The following is a 24,327-nucleotide window of genomic DNA, read 5'->3' on the forward strand; positions in this document are numbered from 1 at the left end:
TTTCCTCAGTAATATGCCGCACTACTTTCGATTGTTTCTCCGCATGGCTCGCCGCAACATGTTGTTAATTTGTAGAAGGACAACAGTAAGGGGCGGCAGCAATATCGGTGATAAATGGATGCCGTTCGTGTGTTTGTGTGTATGCAGCGCCCCGGCTCTGCAGCGGGCATGTGAGGAAGGGTGCGTCGAACCAGAAGCGGCTACGGGAAGTGACTGCTGTGACGATACACTGCCTGTGGGCAACGGTGACACTCAACAGTAGGTTTTTAAAATATCTACAGTGGTGGTGGTGTAGATACTGTACATGCAGTGCATACACATGGGAAGGGGGAAAACGAAACAGCAGTGTCCTAACAAGGCCTTCAGAATGGCTTCAGTGCTCCTTGGAATAGACTTCCCGAGACTTTGGTACCCTACTGTACGCAGGAACATTATACTTTCAAAACATATTTCCTTCTTTGGTGCCAAGAGTGCCAACACATAACACATCAGCCTAACACTTTCCATAGTAGGATAATTTAAAGGATTATTTTATCTTAAATTAAAGGATTATCTTATCTTCTTCATCATTCAAAGTGCTCTTGGAAGTCTTGCATTCCTTATTCTCTTTCTCAACTAATTACTTGAGTTTTTTATAGACTTTGTCACCCATCTGTATCAATTCATATTGTACTATTTAATACTGCATTACAAATTTAATGAGGCGAGGGCTACAAGTTCTTCATCAACCTTCAGCAGACCTTATAAAATATCAAAATGAGTAGTTTACACACTCTCACTGAACTCAACTCTCTGCTAGGCTTTTATGTCCCCTCGCCAAAATTGTCTCCTTGAGTGTCGCTTTCTTCTACCGTCAAACTGATCCAGTGTAAGCCTCCTCGTCACTTACACTAGCCAGATGTCAGGCTTTTCCTTAGTCAGTTGACTAAATATTGTGCACTGACCTGAAAACATGTGGTTCATAGGAACCACCAGTTGTGTGCTTCTCAGCTGATTCCCTCCTGGCAGTTGTGTAGCCTACATGCTCAGGATTCTGCTCACTGCGTCACATGAGATTGCGAGTCCCGTGAACGCAGAGCATTGTTGGGTAATACCACACCTAATCAGACTAGCGGGCTTGGATCAATAGTAAGCCAAAGGTGCGCGTGCGTGCGCACAAAGGGTGACCGTGTCGGGGTATGGGGTAAGAATGTGGGTAAAAAAAAAAATTGGAAATGAAAAACAGGGAAGCCAGGATGAGAGTATGATATTTGTCTGTGTAAAGACAGAGCTCACAGACTGTAAAATGACTGCATGTCTGCTGCCTGTGCAAATGAATGTGTGCAAGACACAAACAGAAACGTGGTGCATGCCTTGCACAGACGATAAAGCAACACTGAATTATTAAACAGTTGACAGAGTCATAGTGATACATGTCCTTGTTAAAAGACTTTGCAGCAGCTGTGGCAATTCAGTTGTAATTGGATCACGGTCAACAAAAAGCTTTTGAATACTACCTAAAAGCAGTGAAGCAAGATGTATTCTGAGGGCCAATACAAGGAAAATTTGGACTTAAGTGTAAAATAAACTATTCAACTAAAAGTACTGATTTGGTCCCTATCTTTGATTATTGTTGAGACTGGGCAAAGCATTTATTTAAGAAGTACAATATTTCCCTATAAAATGTTGTGGAACGGAATTAAAAGCCATATAAAACGAAAATACTCAAGTAAAGTATCTCAGAAGATAAAAACTATGATACAAAAAGCCATGGTGCCATGTGCATGACCACAGAGCATATATGAACTGTGGCTATGATGTTTTTTCTGACAGCATATGTATTTCAAATGTCAAAGTGGCTGTAGTTCAAAAAGCCTGTTCATTTTAGCATTTGAAGAAAAAATACATCAGTTTTTATCTATGTACTTTAAACTTTATTGCAATGAACTTGGTACAGAGTGTCGTCAATGACAAAATGATGGGTTCATATGAAAGGACTGCATGTGACTTCAGCTGATGCAATGTCCCAAGGCCGGTTAGCTGAAAGTGTAATCTCACAGCAGCGAACCCGACCTTAGCTCGTTTCTCCTCGCGCATGTTGGGATGTAGCACAGTACATCATTCATATAGCCTTTTGTAAAGCAGGGACACATGTTCCTCTTGCATGGGGCAAGTCTTTCTGGCAGCCTTTACTTGCTCTAGGAAGTCAGGTGTGGAAATATACAGAGCAGCAAAGTCCACATATGAAGGAGGTTGTGGTGAATGAATGGGCCAAACATAGGGCTTTCACAAAGGGAGTTGTGTACTTATTTATTTAAATCTATGTTTTTTTCACTATCCGGTTATTGCTGTGAAAGGGTCTGTAACCGAGGTCAGGACTTAATAAATAACAATGACAGTCCTGTGTTTGACCCATTCACCCACTCTGAGGCTCGTCTATAGGAGAACATTGTCTTCATGTGTAACACTTCACAGACCGGCCTAAGTCACTTCTGCCAAAAATACAAACTTCTTCCAATTCACAAAATTATTTCTCTCAATGTATACCCATGTCTTCTAAATTGGTTTCATATAAATAAACTTGAAGGGGAACTACTGTTTTTTACAACCTGGACCTTATTTCTGGCATAAAATACGATCGTTTACTCACACATATAACTTTTGTGTAATTTGTAGTCAGTCGGGAGATATTTAGATCTGCGTATATCCATATAGTGGGAGTGACTGGGGCACCGAAACGCAGCCTCTAAATAACGTATTATCTGCAGCGAAACTCATTCAGTTCACCAGTATTTTGTTATCGTGCTAGTGTTATTCCCCACTGAGACCGGAGTTACCTGTTATCATCATCCGGGATCTGTAGATTGACCTGCAGATAATGCGTTATTCAGAGGCTGCGTTTCGGTGCCCCAATCACTCCCACTATATGGATATACACAGATCTAAATATCTCCTGATTGACTACAATTGACACAAAAGTTATATGGGTGAGTAAACGATCGTATTTTATGCCAGAAATAAGGTCCAGGTTGTAAAAAACAGTAGTTCCCCTTTAAGTGTGCTGAATGGGCCTTATTTTTTGCAAAAAAAATGCAAAAAAAGCAAGATAGAAACAAGTGACGAAGAAAGATAAAGAAAGTGAGAGCTCAGTTCTTTAGAAGAACATTTGAATTGGAAATTCCGAAATTATAAAGTTGGTAAGAAGTCACTTCGGCACACATGCAACACACATCTGAAATTGCACTTAAGATGGCAGTGTTGCCCTTGAGGAGTTGCCAACTAGGGTATGTTAAAAACTTATGCACCTCTTTACAAAATCCTCTCACCCAGGACTGCACAACCTGCAATTAGTCAATAAAATCATGTGATCTATTTATATCTGAGTGTGTCATTACCTCAGAGCGTATCTCATTTCAGCACAATTTGTATTCTCTCCATCTGGCGTGGTAGTCATTAAATAAACAGACCTTCCGGTGAGAATATTAACGTTTGCTCACAGCGGCACATTCAACAGCAGTTTGACGGCCATTATGAACACACCATATTAAACTGTGTTTGAATTCTACTAAAGTGTCCCATTAAGAGCGTGCCAAACAAGCAAAACAGATTTCATCCCTCATCTGTATCAAATAGCGCAGACTGTACTACTTATAACACTTTTTTTATTCATCCCTTACAACTGTACGACTGTCCTTTCTGCCAGGATAGCTGCACTTGACCCATCTGACGTGGCTTCAAGCCTGGCCACAAAAAAGGAGCAGCGACAAGACGAGAACGCGATAGCCATGTCAGACCTTCTGCCCAGCTCCACAGAGGAGTCGGCCAATACTGGACCAGGACTAGACTCCTCACAGGACCTCAGGACTTCTATTCTCTAGGGGTTAAAAAAACTGTTTCTCTCTTCCTGCTGTATCTAAATAAAACGCAAAAAGCCACTTTTCAACCTTTGCGTCCCATCCCAGTCCACATAGACAGCCAGCGAATTAGCCTTTACGTCACAAAACCTAACCAATTCCAGCACAGACTACCTTGGATTCAGACGGTAACAACTACTGTATGTGTATCACACTTATATTTAGTGTATATGACTATATGTGTGCATGTAAATTGAAAAAAGAAAAAAGATACTGAAACACATTTGGTATGTTTGAATGTGTGGATGAGAGGACAGAAAAGCTTTTGAAATACTCTGTACATGCGCGACTGTGTAAATGTGGTAAAATGATTCTAATTTGGCCTTTGTATTTAGGTTGTATTTAGTGTTTAGGCTGCGATGTGATTCCTGAGAATTTTTTTTCATACTGTCCATATCATTTGAAGCTGTTGACAGCAACATTAAAAGGGCCAATTTTCTCATCTCATCAGCAATTTGGTAGAGTTTGTTCACAATGTGCTGGTTGTGCCGTAAAATGCATTATCCAAACAGCCTCATTAAGTTGTACAATGCTAGCCTACAAAAAAACATTTTTCATTACTTAGATGGAGTACAAAACTTTTTAAGTTTAAGATTTTTATTCTACATAACTCTTTACTTGTGCATTGTCATTTGAGCAATACTAAATTAAAATGATTATGTCGAATGTGTTCCTTCCTTTTTGCCTCTGCGTTGCATGGTTTCTAACGTTTGCTAACTTGAGCACAAATTAAGTACTCAGAAGGAACAAGTGAGTATACTGCATGAACAAAGTCTTAAGATTTTTTTCCCCTGTCGCCTGGCTGCCTCATAGACTGTATTTAAAAATGGGCAACATGACAACTTCCCAGAATTGGGGGCGTAAAAACATATTGATCGCCCCCTGGTGGCAGGCTGCAGTATAGGTCATAAACCCCACCCTACCTCAAAATAAGTAAATAAATAAATAAAAGTAGACTGCTAGTCTTACATAACTCTTATCCTATTCTTGTATGCCCAAGTGTTCTCTTGCTTCGTTTGGTTTTAAGCAGTTATTGATGACGTCATAGAACATTTAAAGTCACATCATGATTGGCAGCTGCGTTGAGTAAAGTAGCCAAGATAATACAAGCAGATTTGGGAATGCAGCGTTCACTTTAACTTTATGTAGCTGTGATGGATTGTTTCAAACCAACAAAAGGATTTCCTCTACAGTAAACTACAGTAAACCTCGACCACTTTTCAACTACAAGTTGCTAAGAAATTGTATGTGCGTAAATGTGTGTGCTGACCTAGCTAAATCATAGATGATATGAGCTAAAGATAGCTGATATGGCTGTCTACCTAGTGTCCACCTGTCCACCTAGGGGCATGTAATAGTTACAGTATGTTGTTATATTAACACACCAAACAGTCTTTGACCTCCAAATGACATCCCAAGCACAAGATGGCAGCGATGGACGCTTAGCTTCACTTTTGAAGTGGAGTGGATATGCTTTGTAGATCTTTGCTCTATGATCTGCCTCCATGGCTCAAGAAACCATCACCGTGTCGTTGCTTGGCTGAAATTGTCAACATTTTCTGAAGTATGACTTAAAGGACCAGTGTGTAGGATATAGTGGCGCCTAGTGGTGATTTTGTAGACTGCAATCTAATAACTGCCCCTAAATTGACCTGTTCCAACAAGTGTGTAGCCAGTGTTTAGTTTTTCTTTTATGCATAATTGTAGAAAAAAATGGCAGCAAAGCACTGTCGACTTAGTCAACCCACTCCCTATGTACTGTAGATATGAAGGGTTCATTCTAACCCAACAACCAACATAACTGAGACTGCTACATTTTGTTTTTGATAAAAGATCCCCTAAATCCTACACACCAAACCTTTAAGCATGAATATCTCACAGCTGACTCCCTTCTTGCGTGAATCACCACACGGGCTGGCGTCATTAGGGCCACGATCACAAGGCGTACTATAAATGATTTTTTTGAAAGAGCACCGCTTACCCTCAAGTGTAACCATGTGTACTATGTGTGCACTGTGTATGGGTGTGTGTGTGTGTGTGCTTTCCCAAGCTCCAGAAAGGGTCCGGTCATGTGCTTGATAGCTATTTAAGACGGAAGAGAGAAATGAGCCGACTCTTGGGGGGCTACAGTTCTGCAAACTGAGGAGCAGCATGCGCGGTCAGAGGTAGGTGAAACACATTATACAGATTTTTATTTTACATAATGAAGTGAATAATTCCATTATGAATTAATAGTACAAATGATTGTTTCAGCACCTTTGCAAAGTAAATGTGAATATGAGACTACTGTACAGTTAAGTCTTTGTCAATGAAATCAGGTTTTTACTAAAAATAGCATTATCCTCCCGTAGTATTAAAGTTGAGTAGTGCATTTAGTCATTCATTACATGGCTGTATTTCTGCAAAGGCACAAACCATTTCACTTTTTTTTTTTTTTTTTTTAATTGGGTGGTTGCTATCGACGTTAAATAACTGCCCCGGCCACATTATTAGTAACCCCCTCACTCATTCCTAACCAACAAGCTTCAAAGAGCAAGCAAATCTAGCTACAAAAAGGTTGAAGCAAACCATCCCTTGCCGCGTGTTGTTGAAAGCATTTCTGAGTTTGTAAGAGTTGAAAGCTAATGGCTTTGTGAATTATGAATAATAACTGGTACTGCCTGCCCTGCAGGGGCATGTACGAAAGCGAGGTTTTTTTTTTTTTGGAATGATGTTAAAACAACTGGCTTTAACAAAAGAACGCAAATCGAGTGAGTTGTTCATCAGATGTAATTGAAGTGTATGCCTGTTGAAGTGTATGTGTGTGTATTGAATTTTTTATTTTTTTTGTCTTCATCATAGCAAATGTGTTGTGGGAGAGCCCTGAACATGACAAGTGGTTTAGAGAAGGATGGGTGGATGTTAAATGATCTTGACGTGGAAAACACGCCAGATTTCTCTCTGCGTTTCCGAAAAATCTAACCTACTTTACTCTGACTTTATTCTCACATCTAACCTGTTTGGATTTTGTTAGCATGTGGAGAGCGGGTTTCCTGGTGGTGGCCTTGTGTGGCACCCTGACGCTGGCCCAGTTTCCCCGGGAGTGCGTCACCCCCGAGGGGCTGCGGAGCGGCCAGTGCTGCCCGTCTCCCACGGGGGCGGCGGGGGACGAGTGCGGCTCCAGCACGGGAAGGGGGCAGTGCGTGTCCATCGCGGCCGACAGCCGGCGCCACGGGCCGCAGTACCCTTACGCCGGGCGCGACGACAGAGAGAGGTGGCCGCTGAGGTTTTTCAACCGCACCTGCCAGTGTAACGGGAATTTCACCGGCTACAACTGTGGGCGATGCAGACACGGGTTGACTGGACCAAACTGTGATCAAAGGATCTCCGTAGGTAAGAGGAGCCATGCTGCGTGGGATTAAATAAATCAAGAAAACTTATAATATCCATCCACTACTACTGTAGCCTTTGAGATTTCACATCAGCCGAGGGAACATTTATAGTCCACGTTGATTTTTAACAATGGTTTCTTTCTTTCCCCCTACACCTAAACTCTCTCTGTCTTCTTTCCATCCTGTCTCCCTCCACCCCATTAACCTCGCTCCAGTGAGGAGGAATATCATGCAGATGAGTTCGGCCGAGAAGCAGGCCTTCGTGAACGCACTGGACCAAGCTAAGAGGACCGTGCACCCTGACCTGGTCATCTGTACGAGACGGTAAATAAGCGCATACTGGACTTGAAACTGATTGAATGAACTGATTTCAAAGGGTGAATGAGTATAAAGAAGCCAGTCAACATAGGAAGCCGAGCTTTGCCCAAAGACTTGTCGGCTCAATTGAGCCGAGTCTGACATTTGAAAGCTAAGCAACAAAGTCTGTGAATCATCTTCTTCCTAATCAGCTGAAGACTGCAGATTGAATTTTGATGCAATTGTCACCTGCAGGTAGAAGAACATCCCAATAACAAACTTATATCAGTGACCACATCTAGGTCCTTAGTTCCCGTTGGCAGCTAAGCCATGCAAGATCTACATAAATGTGGTTCACCAAAAAGCATGCATCCCCTCCCCTCCCCTCCCCTCCCCTCCCTAGAGGATAAACAGGCTACCTCGGAGCACAACTCTCAACCCTCTTATCTTTAGGTACCAGGAGGTGTTCGGGCCTGATGGCAACACCCCACAATTTGAGAACATCACCGTTTACAACTACTTCGTCTGGAGCCACTACTACTCTGTCAGCAAGACGTACCTGGGCTCGGGCCAGAGCAGCTTCGGAGGCGTAGACTTCTCCCACGAGGGCCCGGGCTTCGTTACCTGGCATCGTTTTCACCTGCTGCAGCTGGAGAGAGACATGCAGGTGAGAAAAGAAAAGGGGGGGGATGGAAAAAGGAGAAAGGAGGATAGGAGGAGGGCGGATGAGAGGAAGGAACTAGTGAAAAGATTTAAAGATGGCATGAGAAAATGGGATTCAAAGTGCAAAGTTCGTGGAATACAAGATAGTGAGATGCATGTTCAGTCCAGCTTCCCCTGTTCCTCTCCGTGCAGGACATGCTGGGCGACCCCTCCTTTGCCCTGCCTTACTGGAACTTCGCCATCGGAGGCAGCGAGTGCGACATCTGCACCGACGACCTGCTGGGAGCCAGGAGCTCGTTCGACATGAACTCCCTCAGCTCCAACTCTGTGTTCTCTAACTGGAGGGTCATCTGCGAGAGCGTGGAGGACTACGACACTTTGGGCACCATCTGCAACAGTCAGTAACGACAGCCCCAGAAACACGCAGACACACACACACAGTTTACGTGCATTTGATATACGGCATCGCCTCAGCTGCATCAGAAAAGAGGGCAAAGAGCTCATAAAGAGAGCATGTGGAACATAAGCCCCTATAAATAATCCCTCACAGCTGTTGTGCTAAATTTGATATGGCTCGCTGTTACTGCGGTTCGTCTGAAACTACTCCAGTCGTTCGACGTGGCCGTCTGAGCCCGCCGAATCTTAAAAATCCACGGGCCTAATTCCTCAATAGAAGACGTACAGGAGATTTCAAGCGTTAGTTCCCAATAGGTCACGGGGTTTAGTAGTAGAATAAGAGAGGCGTTATGCCGTAATGAGCTAACACGCTGCATAAGCCAGACTTTGGGGGTCGATCAGATTTGCGGGGATTGGATCTCATTCCGCAGTGGCACCAGATTACAGTCACTACCTTTGCTCTAGTGTTCGAATAAACCTAATTCGCGGTGCGCCTTCCTTTCATCCGGAGTTGAGGAATAATTACGGACGTCAGTCATCTTTTAGTCTTGCACAACAAACACATCAAAGTAGGGTCTCTTTGAAAGCGCATATGCATAAGAAAAAAGAAAAAAAAAACAGTGTTTGGTAACAGGTAGAACATGCGAGCGGACGACGTGTGAGTGATCCGCCTCATTATTTACCCCCCCCCCTTAGAGAGTCATGACAGGCCTGGTATTTCCTGCATCAACAAGCAACATCGTCTTAAATGGGTTAGGTGGGATTCAGGGGGGTGGGGGTGGGGGGGTTGCCTCATTTGTGTGCGCTTGTTGAAGACAGGAATCTCGCAGTCTACTGGTTCCTTTGATCTGAGGGAATAATCTTCAAACAGACAGACAACTGAGTTATGTAGCCTTCTGTTTCTGCACTTGTGTGTAGGAGAGAAAGCGCCAAAAAAAGAAAGAGAGAGATCATGCATGCGAGGAGAGGAGAAAGGAGGGGGGGGGGAGAAAAAAAAACGCAAAAACTTCTGTTCGGCAGTCACATAGCTCCCACTCACTACTGTTGACTTTTATTGAATAATTAAAAAAGAAAACTGCCATTCTGTCATGTTTAAGGCTGATCAAACGCGGCGAGTCTCCCACACAGACTTAGAAAGCGGTTAAATAATACAACATTTCTAATCATGTTTGTTTCCATTTCTGTGGGGACCGCCGGGCCGAGTTTGAAACACAATCTCACCACGAACTAACCGTTCATCGTTCAAGCCGCTCTAACCGTGATTCCGTTTTGCTTGAGATACGCTGCGTAGCGTCTGACCTTTGCTTCTGCCTTCCTCACCAAGACACAGAGAGCAGTCCCATCAGGAGGAACCCAGCGGGCAACGTGGCGCGGCCCATGGTGCAGAGGCTGCCGCAGCCCCAGGACGTGCTGGACTGCCTGGAGCTCAACACCTTCGACACTCCTCCTTACTACTCCACCTCCTCGGAGAGCTTCAGGAACACCATTGAAGGTGCGGGTCACAGGTCGGAAAAAGAAGCGGGCCGGGCGGTCGCTAATTTAAAATTCCCCCGTCAACCGGAAGGGGAGCGTTCAAGTTCAGTCGGGGCTCGGCTCAGAAAATAAACCTGCTGAAGTACTGTGTGACTGTACAGACACAAATGCAAAGCCAGGAAAAGCACACTCACTCAATCCTCCACCCACACGCACATATGGTTCGCTCTGAAACAGCATTTGCTGTTACTAATTTTGGTAAATCAGAGCTTTTATTTCATTTGTTTTTTTTTAATTATTGCTCCATATTTTCTAGGCTACAGCGCCCCCCAGGGGATGTACGACCCGGTGGTCCGCAGCCTCCACAACCTGGCCCACCTCTTCCTCAACGGGACGGGCGGACAGACTCACCTGTCGCCCAACGATCCCATCTTCGTCTTGCTGCACACGTTCACCGATGCGATCTTCGATGAGTGGCTCCGCAGGCACCAACCGGGTGAAGTTCATTTCCAGATACATCAGCTCACTCTGAAGGAGGAATAGATGGATAAACGTGTTTTTTTTATTTTTTTCTCTGCCTGCAGGTGACGTAGTTTACCCAGAGGAGAATGCACCGATAGGACACAACCGCAGGTTCAACATGGTTCCCTTCTGGCCTCCTGTCACCAACGCTGAGATGTTTGTCTCCGCCCCAGAAAACTTGGGATACTCATACGAGGTCGAGTGGCCAGGTTAGTAGTAGCAGTGCACACACTCTCTCTCACACTCACACTCACGACCCGCAATCACCCTCCTCTTCCCCTCCCCCTCCACAGCTCGCGCCTACACCTTGTCTGAGGTCATCACCATAGCCGTCGTCGCGGCGGTCCTGGTCGCGGCGGTGGTGGGCGGCGTCATTGCCTGCGCAGTGCGGGCTCGTTCCTACCGCTCAGCCGAGGCCCTCGAGCCGCTGCTGGGAGAAACTTTTCGACGCTACTCAGAGGACGAGCGGAGGTTCGACAAATCCCAGTCAGTTGTCTAAATCCGCGCCCTTTATTTTAAAAAGAGAGGCCTTAACATATTCATGTGTTTGTTTTGCAATTTTTTTATCCTCCCGTTTCCTCTAATAAACTGGTTCTGAACCCCGAGCCTTATGTGTTTGTGTCTGTATTTGCTATGAACTGCAGGGCAGCCAGAGGTCTGGAGATCTCTTATTAGACTGTAGCCATGGGGCCAGAGTACTTGAACTGAGGCAGCTTATAATGAATGAAAGTGGTAAACACTTTGCTCTACCACTGGATATCAAAAATAACTCCACCTCTACTGTCCGCTTTTCAGCAGCCAACTGCTATATTGTTTCCACGTACATTCATGCAGACCGGGCTTATCCGTCTACAAGATGAATGGTTATTGTCACACAGTCGCTCCTTTCATGCTGTGCTCCGACTAGGTCCACGACTACGTGAACAACAGACTGTGCTGTATGAACAGACCACATAAAGATCTTAATACTGCAGGCCTTTAGCTGCAGGCGCGTGTTTATTTGTCTGAAGCCCGAGGCCAGCTGGCAAGTAACAGCAGCTACATGTAATCTAACCAATAATGAGTCAGATCAGGGCCATGCGAGGCTCCTCCACGTCTTCATATAACAGCACACACACCGCCCTCATGTGGATGTGTGGTATTACTGCTAAAAGAGAGTGAGGGTACGGTTCAGATCTTTTTTTTTTTTTTTTTTATTTAGCCATTTTGGACTGACGTGTTCTTAACTGGGGTGGAAGGATCGTGCTGCATTTACGGAGCTACAAGTACATTTTGTTACAGACTACATGAAAAGTTTTAAGGTGAGCAAAAAGAAATATTTCCAACATACCTTAGTGACACTTTAACACTGAGCAAAATCGATTTTACACTTGTGAAGGGTGCTTTATTACGACTTAAGCTATGGACCTTTAAGTCACCAAATATCAACCTTGTCACAGCAACGGGCTCATTAATTAGAGATGTCCACCATGTTCGGGTCCCTCCACAATTTTGGCGACAGTGGCCGCTTGTTTTTCCCGTGACTGCGATATAAACTGGAACTCAGTGACTTTACGCAGAGCATGCTTTCAACGCACATCTGTAAGAAACGGCCACGTTGAGCCTTTGACTCCAAGTCTTGCGTAAATCGGGTCCACCTGGCCGTGCGTAATTACGCACAAAGGCGCTCTAATAATGCACTATTTATCATTTAAGTTAATACTTTTGGAGGGTTAGGGTTAGGGTAAGAATTTTAATCTCAGTGTCCTTAAAGGTGATGATTTTTTTTATAGTGTATCAGAAACTGTTGGACATATTTTCAGTGGATAACATTCTGATGAGAAATGAATGGATAAAAGAATGTCCCTTTTAAATCTGCTCTGAAAAGAAGTGAGCTTGGCGTTCTCCTATTGATAAGACAGGAGTTTTTTATTCATAACCAGACGATATGACATGCCATGCCATGCAGCCTTCTCTGCTATAGCTGCATGTCAGTGTCTAATTATTTCTTGCTTCAGGCTATGCCCCTGAATAAAATGGGAGGATATAGACATGCATCCTTCTCCTGTGCCAAGTTTTCAATCAAGTCCAGCTCATTTGCCCATGGCCACCCAGACACAGGGTTGGGGAATGACGTGGAAATACAGTAGTGACACCTGCAGTGACAGGTGCCATTAAGCGTGGGCCCACAGCCTATGTACAGTAGTTACAGTAAACCTCCCGGATGAGGTATTTTTGTCCTGCTTTAAGGGAGGCAAGAATTCAAGACTCAGCACTGGACTGAATTACTCAGGTTTGGCATTTTTGCAGCGCTGGCTGATGTCCTGAAAAAGAAAAAGAGATTTTTTTTTGGATCCATCATCAGTTGGCTGTTCTTTCCATACCACCAGGTTACACTGACAGGAAACAGACACGCAGTCCTGTGGATTTATGAATATGGAGATGTGACAGTCTCACGCAGAACAATCATTTGGCCCACTGCTACCCCTCTTGAGAGAGAGATGATCGTTAGTGTTTTTCAAGTGCGCCCTCATGAAAGTCATCCTATTTTCAGCTGCGCAGAAATACGCCAGCCACAGAAGATGCTTTACGCTCACTGTAGGTTTTACACAGGTTGGAAAAGAAGGCAAGAAGTGCAGCGGAGGGGTAAAGGTCTACGGCCTGCCGGCACTCTCCTCATGAATGTTTGAGGGAAGGGGAATTTGAGCCTGGCCTGGAGACGGCAGATCGGTTTTCTTAATGGAAAAGAACTAGGATGAATGTAAATACATCTGCCCACGCGAGGTTAAAATGGGTTTTAGATATCAAAATAAACGGCACATACAGGAATGTTATTGCTCACAAAGGGACAGCCATTATATTGAACGAAAACATCCAAGCTAAACGCACAAAAAAGCATTTTTCTTTGCCATTTCCCCATCTTAAAACCCTCCTCATGCCAGCAGGCAAGCGATTGTTCATCTGGAGAAGGATAAAGCAGACTGCGATGGCTGGGTTTCAATAAAGCTTGCAATGTGAACAGATGGCTTTGATTAATGCGAAGGCTCGAGACAGGATCTCCCTAGATGCCTCCTATATCCTAAATGAGACATTTGTGTGCAAATGTACTGTTTGTCAAGTTGTCACCAGTACTTAAAGTAATTAAAGTGAAAGTTCTGTGCATTTATAAAAATAAATAAATAGACGTCACGGGTTTACTCGCCCTTAGTGTTTCTCTGACTCGGGTTGGAAACGTCTTTGTCCCAACTTTAGGCTAATTTATTCTCAAGAATGTTGTTTCTCCTCTTACTAATCCTCTCGTCTCGTGACTGCTCCGTGATTTAGAGCCGCCTGTCACTCCGCGTACGACGTGCACTTCGTCCTGTCACCTCCACTAAACCTGAGTGCTTCTGAAAGCGTATTCAGGTTCGACAAAGATGGAGAGGAAGGAGCGCAAGTGGGAGAGAGTGAGACAAAGAGCGCAACCACGACAATAAGACGTCTCCAAGGCTAAATGCAGCTCACTGGTTTGGAAATAGATGCAAAAATATGCAAAATGTGAGAAATCCTTGCATCTATCCATAAAAATGTGACTGCAGGGCTTGTTTAACAGTTCGGAAGTTTCAGATTTTCTCAAACGCTTCTCTCTCGTGTGCATCTGTGAGCTTTGAAAGTCAAAATAATTTGCAACCCACAGCTGTATCCATCTCGGTATTATCCCACAGAGAACACACAAAAGAGCTAAATGGAAATATTCCTGAATTCTTGTCATCTGCCATTAAAATATGACCACATTTAGGGTATATGTTCCACCGTGAAACACATCACAGAACAACAAAAGTCAAACGTAACATGTTTCGTATACAAAATCCTAACAAATGAGCGTTTAATGAGATCACTTACAGTAGTCGGAGTTACCCGATGGTACACAATGCCAAACACACACGAGCCTGAGCGCCGTGGCTACGAGGACTGCTCGCTTAAACAAAAGCAAATAAACAACAGCAGCGAGGAAAACACAAGCGTCACAGTGTCAGCGGATTCATATAAAACAGGTATGAAAGGGTTTCTAAGTAAAGATTCGACGTTAGGCTAACAATACAACAGCTGCTCAAATTGGAGACTACCAAGACAAATAAATAACACGTACATGAGCTGATATTCAGCAGCTGCTCTCAACAGATGTAACAAAACGCTTATTTCTTTGCAGTTCTACCTGCTTAACATACGGTTGCTATGATTGCTGTTCATCCACATGTCAGCCAAGACGTTTATTGTACTGGTACGGCCGTGACATCTCGGTAATTATCAGAATCAGAAGGAAGATTAAAGCAAATGTCCTAAAGCCTTATTGCCATATAAAAGATTGGCAGGAGCACTTGGCATGTTTTTGGGGGTCTTAGCAGTTTATCACGGTCGTGAACTCTGAGTGAACAGAAGTCGAGAGACAGCTGTGCTGAAAATACATGTCTTGAGAGATTACATTCATTTGTACGGTCAGCGCATTCAGAAGGTCTGAGATCATTCATTTATTCATGCGTTGGTTTTCAAAGACAACTACTGAATATTTTAAATAACTTAAACAGGACCACAACATATCAGTTAAAAAAAAAATGCTATATTGGTTGGATACAGCAGTTTAGCACGCCGATCACGCATATCATTATGACCACCATCCTAATATTGTGTAGGTCTCCCTTGTGCCTCCAAAACAGTTGTGACTCATCAGAGAATGGACATGGGTCTTCTGACGGTGTCCTGTGGCGTCTGGCAACAGAATTTTGCGGGGAGGGGCCTCTGTGGATCGTCCCACAGATACTTGGATCAGTTTGGGATCTAGTGGATTTGAAGGCCAGGTCAACACCTTGTGCTGTTCTTCATATTTTTTTTGAGTTGTTCCTAAAGCCTTTTTTGTGTGTGTGCCTGTGTCAGGCTGCATCCTGCTGGGGATGGCTGCTGCCATCAAGTGTCATTGCTATGGGGTGGGTCTGCCTGGTCTGGTCTAGGTGGGTGGTGCACATCTAAGTAACATCCACACGAATGCCAGGTCCAAAAGTTTCCCAGCAGAACGTTGTATTGTCACAAGAAGGTCAATGTTATTTACTTCTGCTGTCAGTGGTCATAATGTTATGCCTGATCGGCGTATCTTACAAATAATTTAAAACAGGACCACAATATATCAGTTGCAAAAAAATGCTATATTATTTGGATATAGCAGTTATTGTATTATTTTGGTACTTTAATTTCTATCTACTCTGCCGTTAGCACAGTCGCCTCACAGCAAGAAAGTTCTTGGCTCCAACTTGCTGGGTGTTCGGGGCTTTTCTGTTTTTCTCTCTTCGCATGTTCTCCCTGTGCCTGCGTGGGTTTATCTCCTGGTTCCTCCCACTGTCCTGCCAGCAATCAACTGGCAACCTGTCCAGGGCATACGCTACCTCTCGCCCAACACCTGGGCTGGGTTAGGCCTCCTAAGGCCCTTTACAGGATAAGCGGTTACAGCTAATGGATGGATGGACAGAGGGATCTCCTCCATCTTAATAAATATAATCTTTTGTCATGTAAATACATTATAGTTATGCGACAGATTTGTTCAAATAACACCTTCACTACTGGAAATACTGTGTGCATGTAAAAAAAAATAAAACACCCAAGCTGTGTTTGCAATTAGAGGTAGCTTACCCAAACTAAAAGTAGATCAATTTAGACTTACTTTATCTACTCTTGTGATTTTTAACAAAACTACATGATTCTATCCATGTTTGCCTCCTCGGTTTCCCTGTGAAGCAGTCCTACAACAAGCAGCTACTCCACTTCGGTTAATTAAAATATCATTAAAGTGGGACACAATGGGTTGGTGTCTCAGGAGAGTACGGTGAGGACTACAGTTCCTTTGGTCTTCTTCAGGATGTCCACAGCTTCGGCGTGAGTCACGCCCTCCAGGCAGTGTCCGTTCACAGCGATGATCTGATCTCCGCGCTTCAGCCTGCCGTCCTCTATGGCCGCCCCCTGCAGGGAACAAAGCCCATCGCTGTACACAGATCGCAGTCTGTTTACACCAACATATGTACTCAGAACTGCAGATAGAGGCCAACAAAACTGTCCTGCAGTAGCTGACAAACCATGTATAGTGCAAACGCTTTACTATTCAGCGCCATATCTAGGATTATTCGTCACAGTTGTTATTTTGCCGTTCAGAATTCACCAGCTGCTGCAAACCATTTGCAGGTTGTGACTGTGGCTTCCTGCCTTTGTGCTTCTTGCATAAAGAAACACTTTCCTCCTAAAACTGTTCCATGCAAGGTAATGGAAATTTGTAGCCGGTGTGTGTTTGATTTGCTCCTATCAGAGAACAAAACACCACGCTGAAGGTAATGACTGACTCAGTGTGTGGCTTACAGGCCGCTGTTAAACTGTTTATAAAACTCCTCAGTTTCTCCAACAAAAGGAGACCTTGCCAATGTTTTTCCCACCTTGTTGAAGACGGTTTTGATGTAGATCGGCAGGTCTCCGTGAGGGCTGCCAAACCCTCCTACGATGCTGAAGCCCAGGCCTGAGGAGCCTCTCTCCAGACTGATGGTCTTATACATACGAGCACTGAAGGGGAATGGAGTGCAAAACAATAGGGAACAGCGTTAAAAGCATTAAACGCGTGTTAGAGGTCTGCCTTTGTTGTTAACCAGAACAAAATGACTGACTCTTACCAGAGGTTGTTTTGAGAGCAGGTCTGTGCGCGGCTAGCTGGCGACCTAGCGTGAGCATCACTGTGATCCTGTGTGCTGCATCCCCCAGAACTTGGTGCCACCTACACATACACACACACAGTGTTATAATACTACACACACTGCACTCCTCTGAAAACGTTTTAGACACTTTAGAAGTTTCTATTCTTATCCATCAGGGAGCCGCCTGATTGGCTCGTTCTTTCTGCAGAACATCTCAACAGGCATAACGTCATTGTGTCAGTCTGGCATTACATGAGGAGAAAGACGCAGCCGAGGCAGCCCAAATCTAATGAAGAACTGCGACAGTTTCACCGAGATGATTGGAACACCGTGGTCACACATTAAAGGACAGTCACGCCACATAATGACTGGATTAAGTGAATGATGCTCTGTTTACTCCACTTTGTATGCACTGTATGACAGGCTTTAACATGGTTACGCCCCTCCTAATGGTAATGCAGCGGGAGAAATACAGTATAAAACCTTTTGGTGTCGTGTAAACATGCTTGTCAAGAACAACTGCGGTGTTTATTACATGGACTGTATAAAGATGGAACTGCGCCTCAAAAGTGAAGCCAAAGCAAGTAGAGCTCCCCCTGGTGTCTGGCTGCAGTATAGGTCATAAGCTCCACCCCCTTCATGTTAGTGGATGGGACTTGGGCCAAATTAAAACACTGACTAGAATATACGTCACATTAAAAAAAAAAAAAAAAAAACTTCAAAGATGGTTTATATCATTTTAGGTAGTTAATATAATACTGATGCGTGCTCAAGTGTCCATTTTTCTGATAAGTTTCATTTTAGTTAGTTATTTGACGCTATAGAAACAGAAAGTGACATCACGATGACTACAAGTTGCCATGGCAACCGCTCCCCGAAGTGGTCCCGTAGGACTGAGAGAGTGGGAAAAATAAATAACTAAATACGTACGGTGTATAATCCAACATTTCATTATAACTGGTGGAGGTAGAGCAGAGTACAGTATTAATTAACAAAATGTGAGTGAGGTCTGGGGGAAGCATGGTCGGGCCGTGTGGCTCCACTCTCAGACCGTACTGCGCAGACTCCGGCTCCAAACTCGCAAGATTGCGCCGCCCGTACCCCCAGGGAAACTAGCATCAGTTTGGCCAATGCAAGGAAGTGGGGACGTGTTGTCCATATTTATATACAGTCTATGCCTTATTACATGAAATGTCGTGCACGTCAAGCACGTTGTTATCCTGAAATTACAGTGTGGCATATGCACAAAAATACTAATAATGAAGGGCCCGCTGAAGCTATACAAAATCTGAATTGTGTTTGATTTTCCGCTTAATGTCTCGGCGAGTGTCATGAAAGTAAATATGACCGAGAGGAAGCAGAGAGGCACTTCTGTATTCTTCTCTCACCATACAGAACATAAACTTGCTGACGTTATCACAAAGAAACTTTGCCTCCCAGGCATTACATATCAACTTGTGCATGTCTCACTGTGACACAACCTGCAGACTGATGGTTCCGGTGGCGTTTTTCAGCAGGACTCCAGCATGGACATGAGTCATCCCCTCAGTGGACACGTCATTGATACTGAGGATCCTGTCTCCTGTCTACATGACACACATGGACACACACACATAAGCTGGTACTTATATGCTCGCGAGGAAACTATATTCAGTTAGATAAAAAAAATATTTGACCAGGACTTTTCAAAAATCTGCATTTATTCTTTGTGTACCGCACTGAGTTTTATACAACCGTGAGCAAAAATCTACAAGCAACTCTAAAAGACAATCTTAGCCTTAAACAAATAGTTGACAGGTGGCAGGTTGCCGCAATCTGAACACACACTGGTGTACGTATATACATGTACGCTCCCCACCTGTAGTTTCTGTGTTTTGGCAGCCAGTCCATTGGTATCCATGGTAGCAATAAAAAGAGGTACGTTGCCATGGGGACTGCCCACTCCTCCAGCTACACTGATGCCCAGGGAGTCAGATGGACCCTGCGGTGATATCACAAACAGATTATAGACCCTGTGAATCACATGACAGATTCTGCACATGACACAAACACCTAATACTGTGTCATATAAAACCTGACGGCCTGACCAGGCAGCGTGTAGTGAGTGTGTAGTGAGTAGGTCACATCTCCGATTTGGAGGTCATTTTGAAGGCCCTACGAGGTCGCAATCATATTTCAACTTTCTGGACATAAACGTCAAATAATTCAGGGTCCGTTTTTCCATTGTAGTGTTACAATTATCGATTATTCTTTTAAGATCGTGTCTTACCTTTTGTATGATCACTTTTGTGACGCCAAAGTCTTGGAATGATGAGAGAGAAGAAAGCATTTTATATTGAGTTATTTTCATATATTTACTGAAGATGTTAACAACATAATTTCCACTTAAAGAAAATTGATCACGTTTCTTTTTTAAAAGGTAATTGATAATTAGGATTTATATACTTCTTTTGTTTTCAGACATTAATCCTAATAACAGGGGGCACTCACTGTTGCTCCCTGTTTTAGTGTCTGTCTCCCTCTGGTGGCCGAAGGAAGCATCGCATCCACTTGAGTGTGTCAGGGTGGAACAGTCAGAGTCTTCGCTCTGGATAAAACACAACTTGAAATACTCCTAGGTTCACAAAGTACTTTTGTTAAAACACCGCATGGGAATAATAGTTGAACTACAGACTACAGTAACAATGAGTGAGCCAAAACAGAATACAAATTAAAACTACACATTTAAAAATAAAAAACAATGCCAGTGTAACAAACATCTGAGTCTACATTTCTTTTTCACTGATTTGACACACACATGGCCGAGGGAAACGGCTTACCTGGCTGCGCTGCGAGTACTGCAGCCCGGCTTTAAATCGAGCCACCTCCAGGTGAACTGCTCCGCTGCAACCCTGTCAGCAAAGCATAACAATGGCACCTGATGACACTTTTAATTGAACACCAAAGTGTTTGCGTTGAGTGCGTCTGCGTCAGACCTGCAGGAGTTTCTGTGCGTGCTGCTGCGATGCGGCGCGCACGTCCTCCCCGTTGATTGACAGGATCTGGTCACCTAGCAACAGCCTGCCATCCGAATCTGCTACACCTCCTCTGATGATATCTGACACAAAGATGCCCGTGTCATTACTGTCGGAAGAAAACAGAGGTCAAAAACCGCGTCTGCTTCACGCTCATATAGCAAATGATGTGACCTGTGAGACGGCTGTTTCGCGTAACGTCACACTTGATCGTGCAAATACATGAAGGCACATAAATAAATAAATCAACTCTGCTCCTGAACTCTTTAGAAATGATGTGATCTGTGTCATCTCTGCAGTATGACCCCTTGGCCTGGCTGTTTACCTGCATGGTAATTACTGAGCACTGGAACGGTGTGTCATTTTATTATACGGCATATCTATCTCCTCTTTTTTTACATTAATGATCTCTGTTGCTGCAGAGTCACTGACCTCTAACTGAATAAGAGCCTCCTCTCCTCCGATCATTAAAAAAGGGGAGTTTACCTTTACAGTATCGTCATTAACAAAGACATTTTATTATTATTAAAAGCATAAAGGACAAAACTGTTAAGAAGCTACACAACTGACTTCAACTCATAAATAAAAAGTTGATTCTGATTAAATATGAGATAAAAATAGGCTGTGCATCTGCTGAATAACTTGTTTTAATATAGTGGTAGCGATGCATGGCCTACTTTGTTTCATTTCTCGCCTATTCTTCATCTTCACAAGGTGCAAGACATGCAAAGTCGCACTTTAACGTCAGTGCCAACCTCCTCTATTGGGTTAGCTTACAGTTACCGGGCAAATTCCCCGCGATCTAAATCTAGACCGGCTTCAGGAGTGTTTTGAACATCAGACAGCGACAGAGCGTTCACATGTGTGCAAAATGATTTACAAGCTGCACCTCGGATTTCGATGCGAGTGGACATAACAACTCGGAGGTTTCATCCTTCGTTAAGGAGCGTCGTAATTGTACCTCTTCCCCACTGTGGTGAACCCCAGTCCCTCTGCGGGACGGGGCCTGAGCTCCAGGCTGAAGACGTCCCACAAGTCCTCCTCCCTGTAGGCCTCCTGGTGCCTGAAGACGCACAGCCGGACGCGCTGGGTGGTGAGCCGCAGCACAGCAATAGCCTCGTCGTGGGTGGCCTGCCGCAAGTCTATGCCATTTACCTAGGAGGTGGTGAGGGTGAGGGAGACAACGGGAAGTGATTGGGTAAGAGTTAACCCACAGTACGTTTTAAATACAAAAATGAAACGACAATAATAATAATATCCTTGCTGCTTTAGAAACATAAAGTCAATAAAGTCAATACCACTGGAGCTGCCTAATGGATCTACACCGATCAGGCATAACATTATGACCACATTTTTACAATTGTGCAGGTTTCCCTTGTGCCTCTGTGACGGCCTGCTTTGTGTTTTCCCCACTTGTTTTGTTGCTCGTCAAATTTCTGCAGGTACCTTAGTGGGCGGGACTCAATTTGGGTAACTGGGAGCACCTGGCCAGTCTCCCTGATCCTTTAAGATCTGGCAGTTGCAGCCCTCACTGGGGCTCTTGCCTCTTGACATTGATCGAGCCAGGTCATGACACCTCCAAAACAGTTGTGACTCATCAGAGAATAAATGTGGACCTTCTGAGGGGGCCTTTGGGTCCTATGGGTTGAGGGGAGGGGCCTCTGTGGATCGTCCCACAGATACTTGACCAGTTTGGGATCTAGTGAATTTGGACTCGAGGTGCAGTTTTTCATGCTTTTTGAGTTGTTCCTAAACCATTTTTTGTGTGTGTGCCTGTGTCAGGCTGCATCCTGCTGCCATCAAGGAGTATCATTGCTATGGGGTGGGGGTGCCTGGTCTGGTCTAGGTGGGCGCTACATGTCTAAGTAACATCGGCACGAATGTCAGATCTAAAAGTTTCCCAGCGGGAAATGCATCCAGTCGGGTCAGGTTTGGAGAAATAATAAAAGGAACGTGTTGTGTCTTTGTGTGTATGTGTGTCTGTGTGTGAACCTATTATACCTCTAATATCTGGTCTCCAGCCTGCAGTCTTCCATCTCTCTGTGCTGCTCCTCCATCATTCACTTCATGGATTATTACTGCCCCCTGGTGTAAAAATCAGAAACCAACAACCCAATACTGTGCAACTGACTTTGCAGATGGATTTTAAGCACAGATAAAGTTCAAAGACACACTCAGTGCAGGAAAACCACACATTTAATAAGATCTGTCCCTTAGTCTCATAATCTTAAATGTTCTCACCAACAGAGTGTCACATCCTCCTACGATGCTGAGGCCCAGGCCTACATTCCCTTTACAAATCTCTATGGTAGTTTCCCTTCCAGCGACCACCGGGCAGCTCAGGGGGTCAGAAGCCGCGGGCCAATCAGGCCGCTCCGTCGCCGGAGAGGCCTGCGCGGGGCTGAGAGGCGAAGAGGAAGCAACAGGAAGGGCGAGCGAGGCAGCGGGAGAGAGAACGCTGGAACCGGAGAGTGGTGCAGGGAGAGGCAGAGACGAGGAGGAGGTGACACTCTTGGAACGGCTGATGGAGAGCTTGACAGTGACCCGGTGTTTGAGAATCAAACTGGACACCTGAATACAAAGCAGACGTGCGAGTCATAAATCATTAAATCCACCTGACCTTGATGGGAATATTTTATGTGTGTGTGTGTGTGTGTCTGTATGTGTCTCAACCTTGTCCACCGACAGTCCAGCCACAGGTTCATCTCCCACTGCTATGATTCTGTCTCCAACCTTTATTCTGCCATCCTGCACATGGGAGCACAAATTAAAAAAAAAAAGTAATATAAGCTAATGCATGAAAATGTGCGTGTGTAAAAAAAAAAAAAAAAAAAAGATGGAGGGGAAGTGAGATTAAAAATCAAACGCACCCTCTGGACAAATATGAGTAACTGTTGCCCGGGGCAGTACATGAAAGCTCATTAGTACATGACGAAATCACTTTAAAGCACGGCAACTGCATTATCTGGAGGTTTATCTGGTTTAAATATTTACAGGATATACCGACACGCTCATAGTTCGCCTCCGTTTTCTGACAGACTATATGACTGTCAGGGCTGAGGTAGAGCACTGAGGTTTACTAGGTGCAAAGATCTGAACGATTCATGTGCAACCTGCGTCCCGGTGAGCATTCCCAGAACGATTACGATGAAATCTACAGTGATGAGATCTAAAACCCCAACAGATGGAAGTGTTTGTCAGTAAGAAGAAAGGAGTTTATCTCTTATTTTTGTGAGCTATGTTGAGAAAACTGTCAATTAAATACAATTTACATATAAATAAATTACATTACAATGAAGTAGATACACCGATCGGGCATAACATTATGACCACCTTCCTAATATTGCGTAGGTCTTCCTTGTGCCTCCAAAAAGGTTCTGACTCATCAGAGAATGGACATAGGAATATTGTTAATGGGGGCCTTTGGGTCCTATGGGTTGGGGGGGGGGCTCTGTGGATCATCCCATAAATACTTGATCAGTTTGGGATCTAGTGGATTTGGAGGCCAGGTCAACACCTTGTGCCTCATGTTTTTTCTGAGTTGTTCCTAAACCATTTTTGTGTCAGGCTGCCTGGGACGGCTGCTGCCATTACGGAATATCGTTCCTATGGGGTGGGGGCGCCTGGTCTGGTCAAGGTGGGTGGTCCATGTCTAAGTAACATCCACACCAATGAATGCCAGGTCCAAAAGCTTCCCAGCAGAACAGTGAATTGTCACAAGATGGTCAATGTCATTCACTTCTCCTGTCAGTGGTCATAATGTTACGCCTGATAGGTGTTGGGTGCTAAACGAGGGAAAGGAATGGAAACATATTCATGTTATTAATGCTACTGAAGATGTCACACCTTACTGGCAGTGCCATGCTGGATCAGGGACCTAACCACCGGTCCTCTCTTAGACTCGTCTTCTACCAGGCAGAGACCAAGACCAACATGATCCTAGAGGGAGATGTAACAACACGAATGACCATGAATCAGTGTCACTACAGCAGCAGTGTTGTGTATAGGAGATTCCTAT

The 24,327-nt window shown here is 44.3% G+C and overlaps 2 protein-coding genes across 2 annotated transcripts in view; one reads left to right on the forward strand and one right to left on the reverse strand.

Moving 5' to 3' along the window:
* The first annotated feature begins 6,000 nt into the window (after positions 1-6,000).
* On the forward strand, positions 6,001-11,243 carry tyrp1b (tyrosinase-related protein 1b). The gene is made up of 9 exons (XM_084566146.1): positions 6,001-6,058; positions 6,907-7,265; positions 7,480-7,588; positions 8,015-8,228; positions 8,417-8,621; positions 9,945-10,112; positions 10,410-10,589; positions 10,678-10,824; positions 10,909-11,243. Exons 1-9 carry the CDS (start codon positions 6,045-6,047, stop codon positions 11,112-11,114), a joined length of 1,602 nt encoding a protein of 533 aa, XP_084422272.1. The 5' UTR covers positions 6,001-6,044; the 3' UTR covers positions 11,115-11,243.
* Positions 11,244-16,432: 5,189 nt separating this feature from the next.
* The window catches only part of LOC311508020 (multiple PDZ domain protein), a gene marked incomplete at both ends in the record, with an annotated part of 36,742 nt that continues 28,847 nt past the window's right edge, over positions 16,433-24,327 (reverse strand). Inside the window, 13 exons of the mRNA XM_084572634.1 lie at positions 16,433-16,579; positions 17,044-17,167; positions 17,275-17,375; positions 18,777-18,881; positions 19,154-19,307; positions 19,782-19,909; positions 20,115-20,186; positions 20,271-20,418; positions 21,271-21,464; positions 22,311-22,394; positions 22,551-22,880; positions 22,983-23,057; positions 24,156-24,248. Coding sequence (XP_084428760.1) covers positions 16,433-16,579; positions 17,044-17,167; positions 17,275-17,375; positions 18,777-18,881; positions 19,154-19,307; positions 19,782-19,909; positions 20,115-20,186; positions 20,271-20,418; positions 21,271-21,464; positions 22,311-22,394; positions 22,551-22,880; positions 22,983-23,057; positions 24,156-24,248 — 1,755 coding nt within the window. The remainder of the gene's footprint in view (positions 16,580-17,043; positions 17,168-17,274; positions 17,376-18,776; positions 18,882-19,153; positions 19,308-19,781; positions 19,910-20,114; positions 20,187-20,270; positions 20,419-21,270; positions 21,465-22,310; positions 22,395-22,550; positions 22,881-22,982; positions 23,058-24,155; positions 24,249-24,327) is intronic.

Source organism: Chelon labrosus, assembly GCF_963514085.1.
Source record: "Chelon labrosus genome assembly, chromosome: 2".
In the NCBI taxonomy this organism is placed as follows: domain Eukaryota; kingdom Metazoa; phylum Chordata; class Actinopteri; order Mugiliformes; family Mugilidae; genus Chelon; species Chelon labrosus.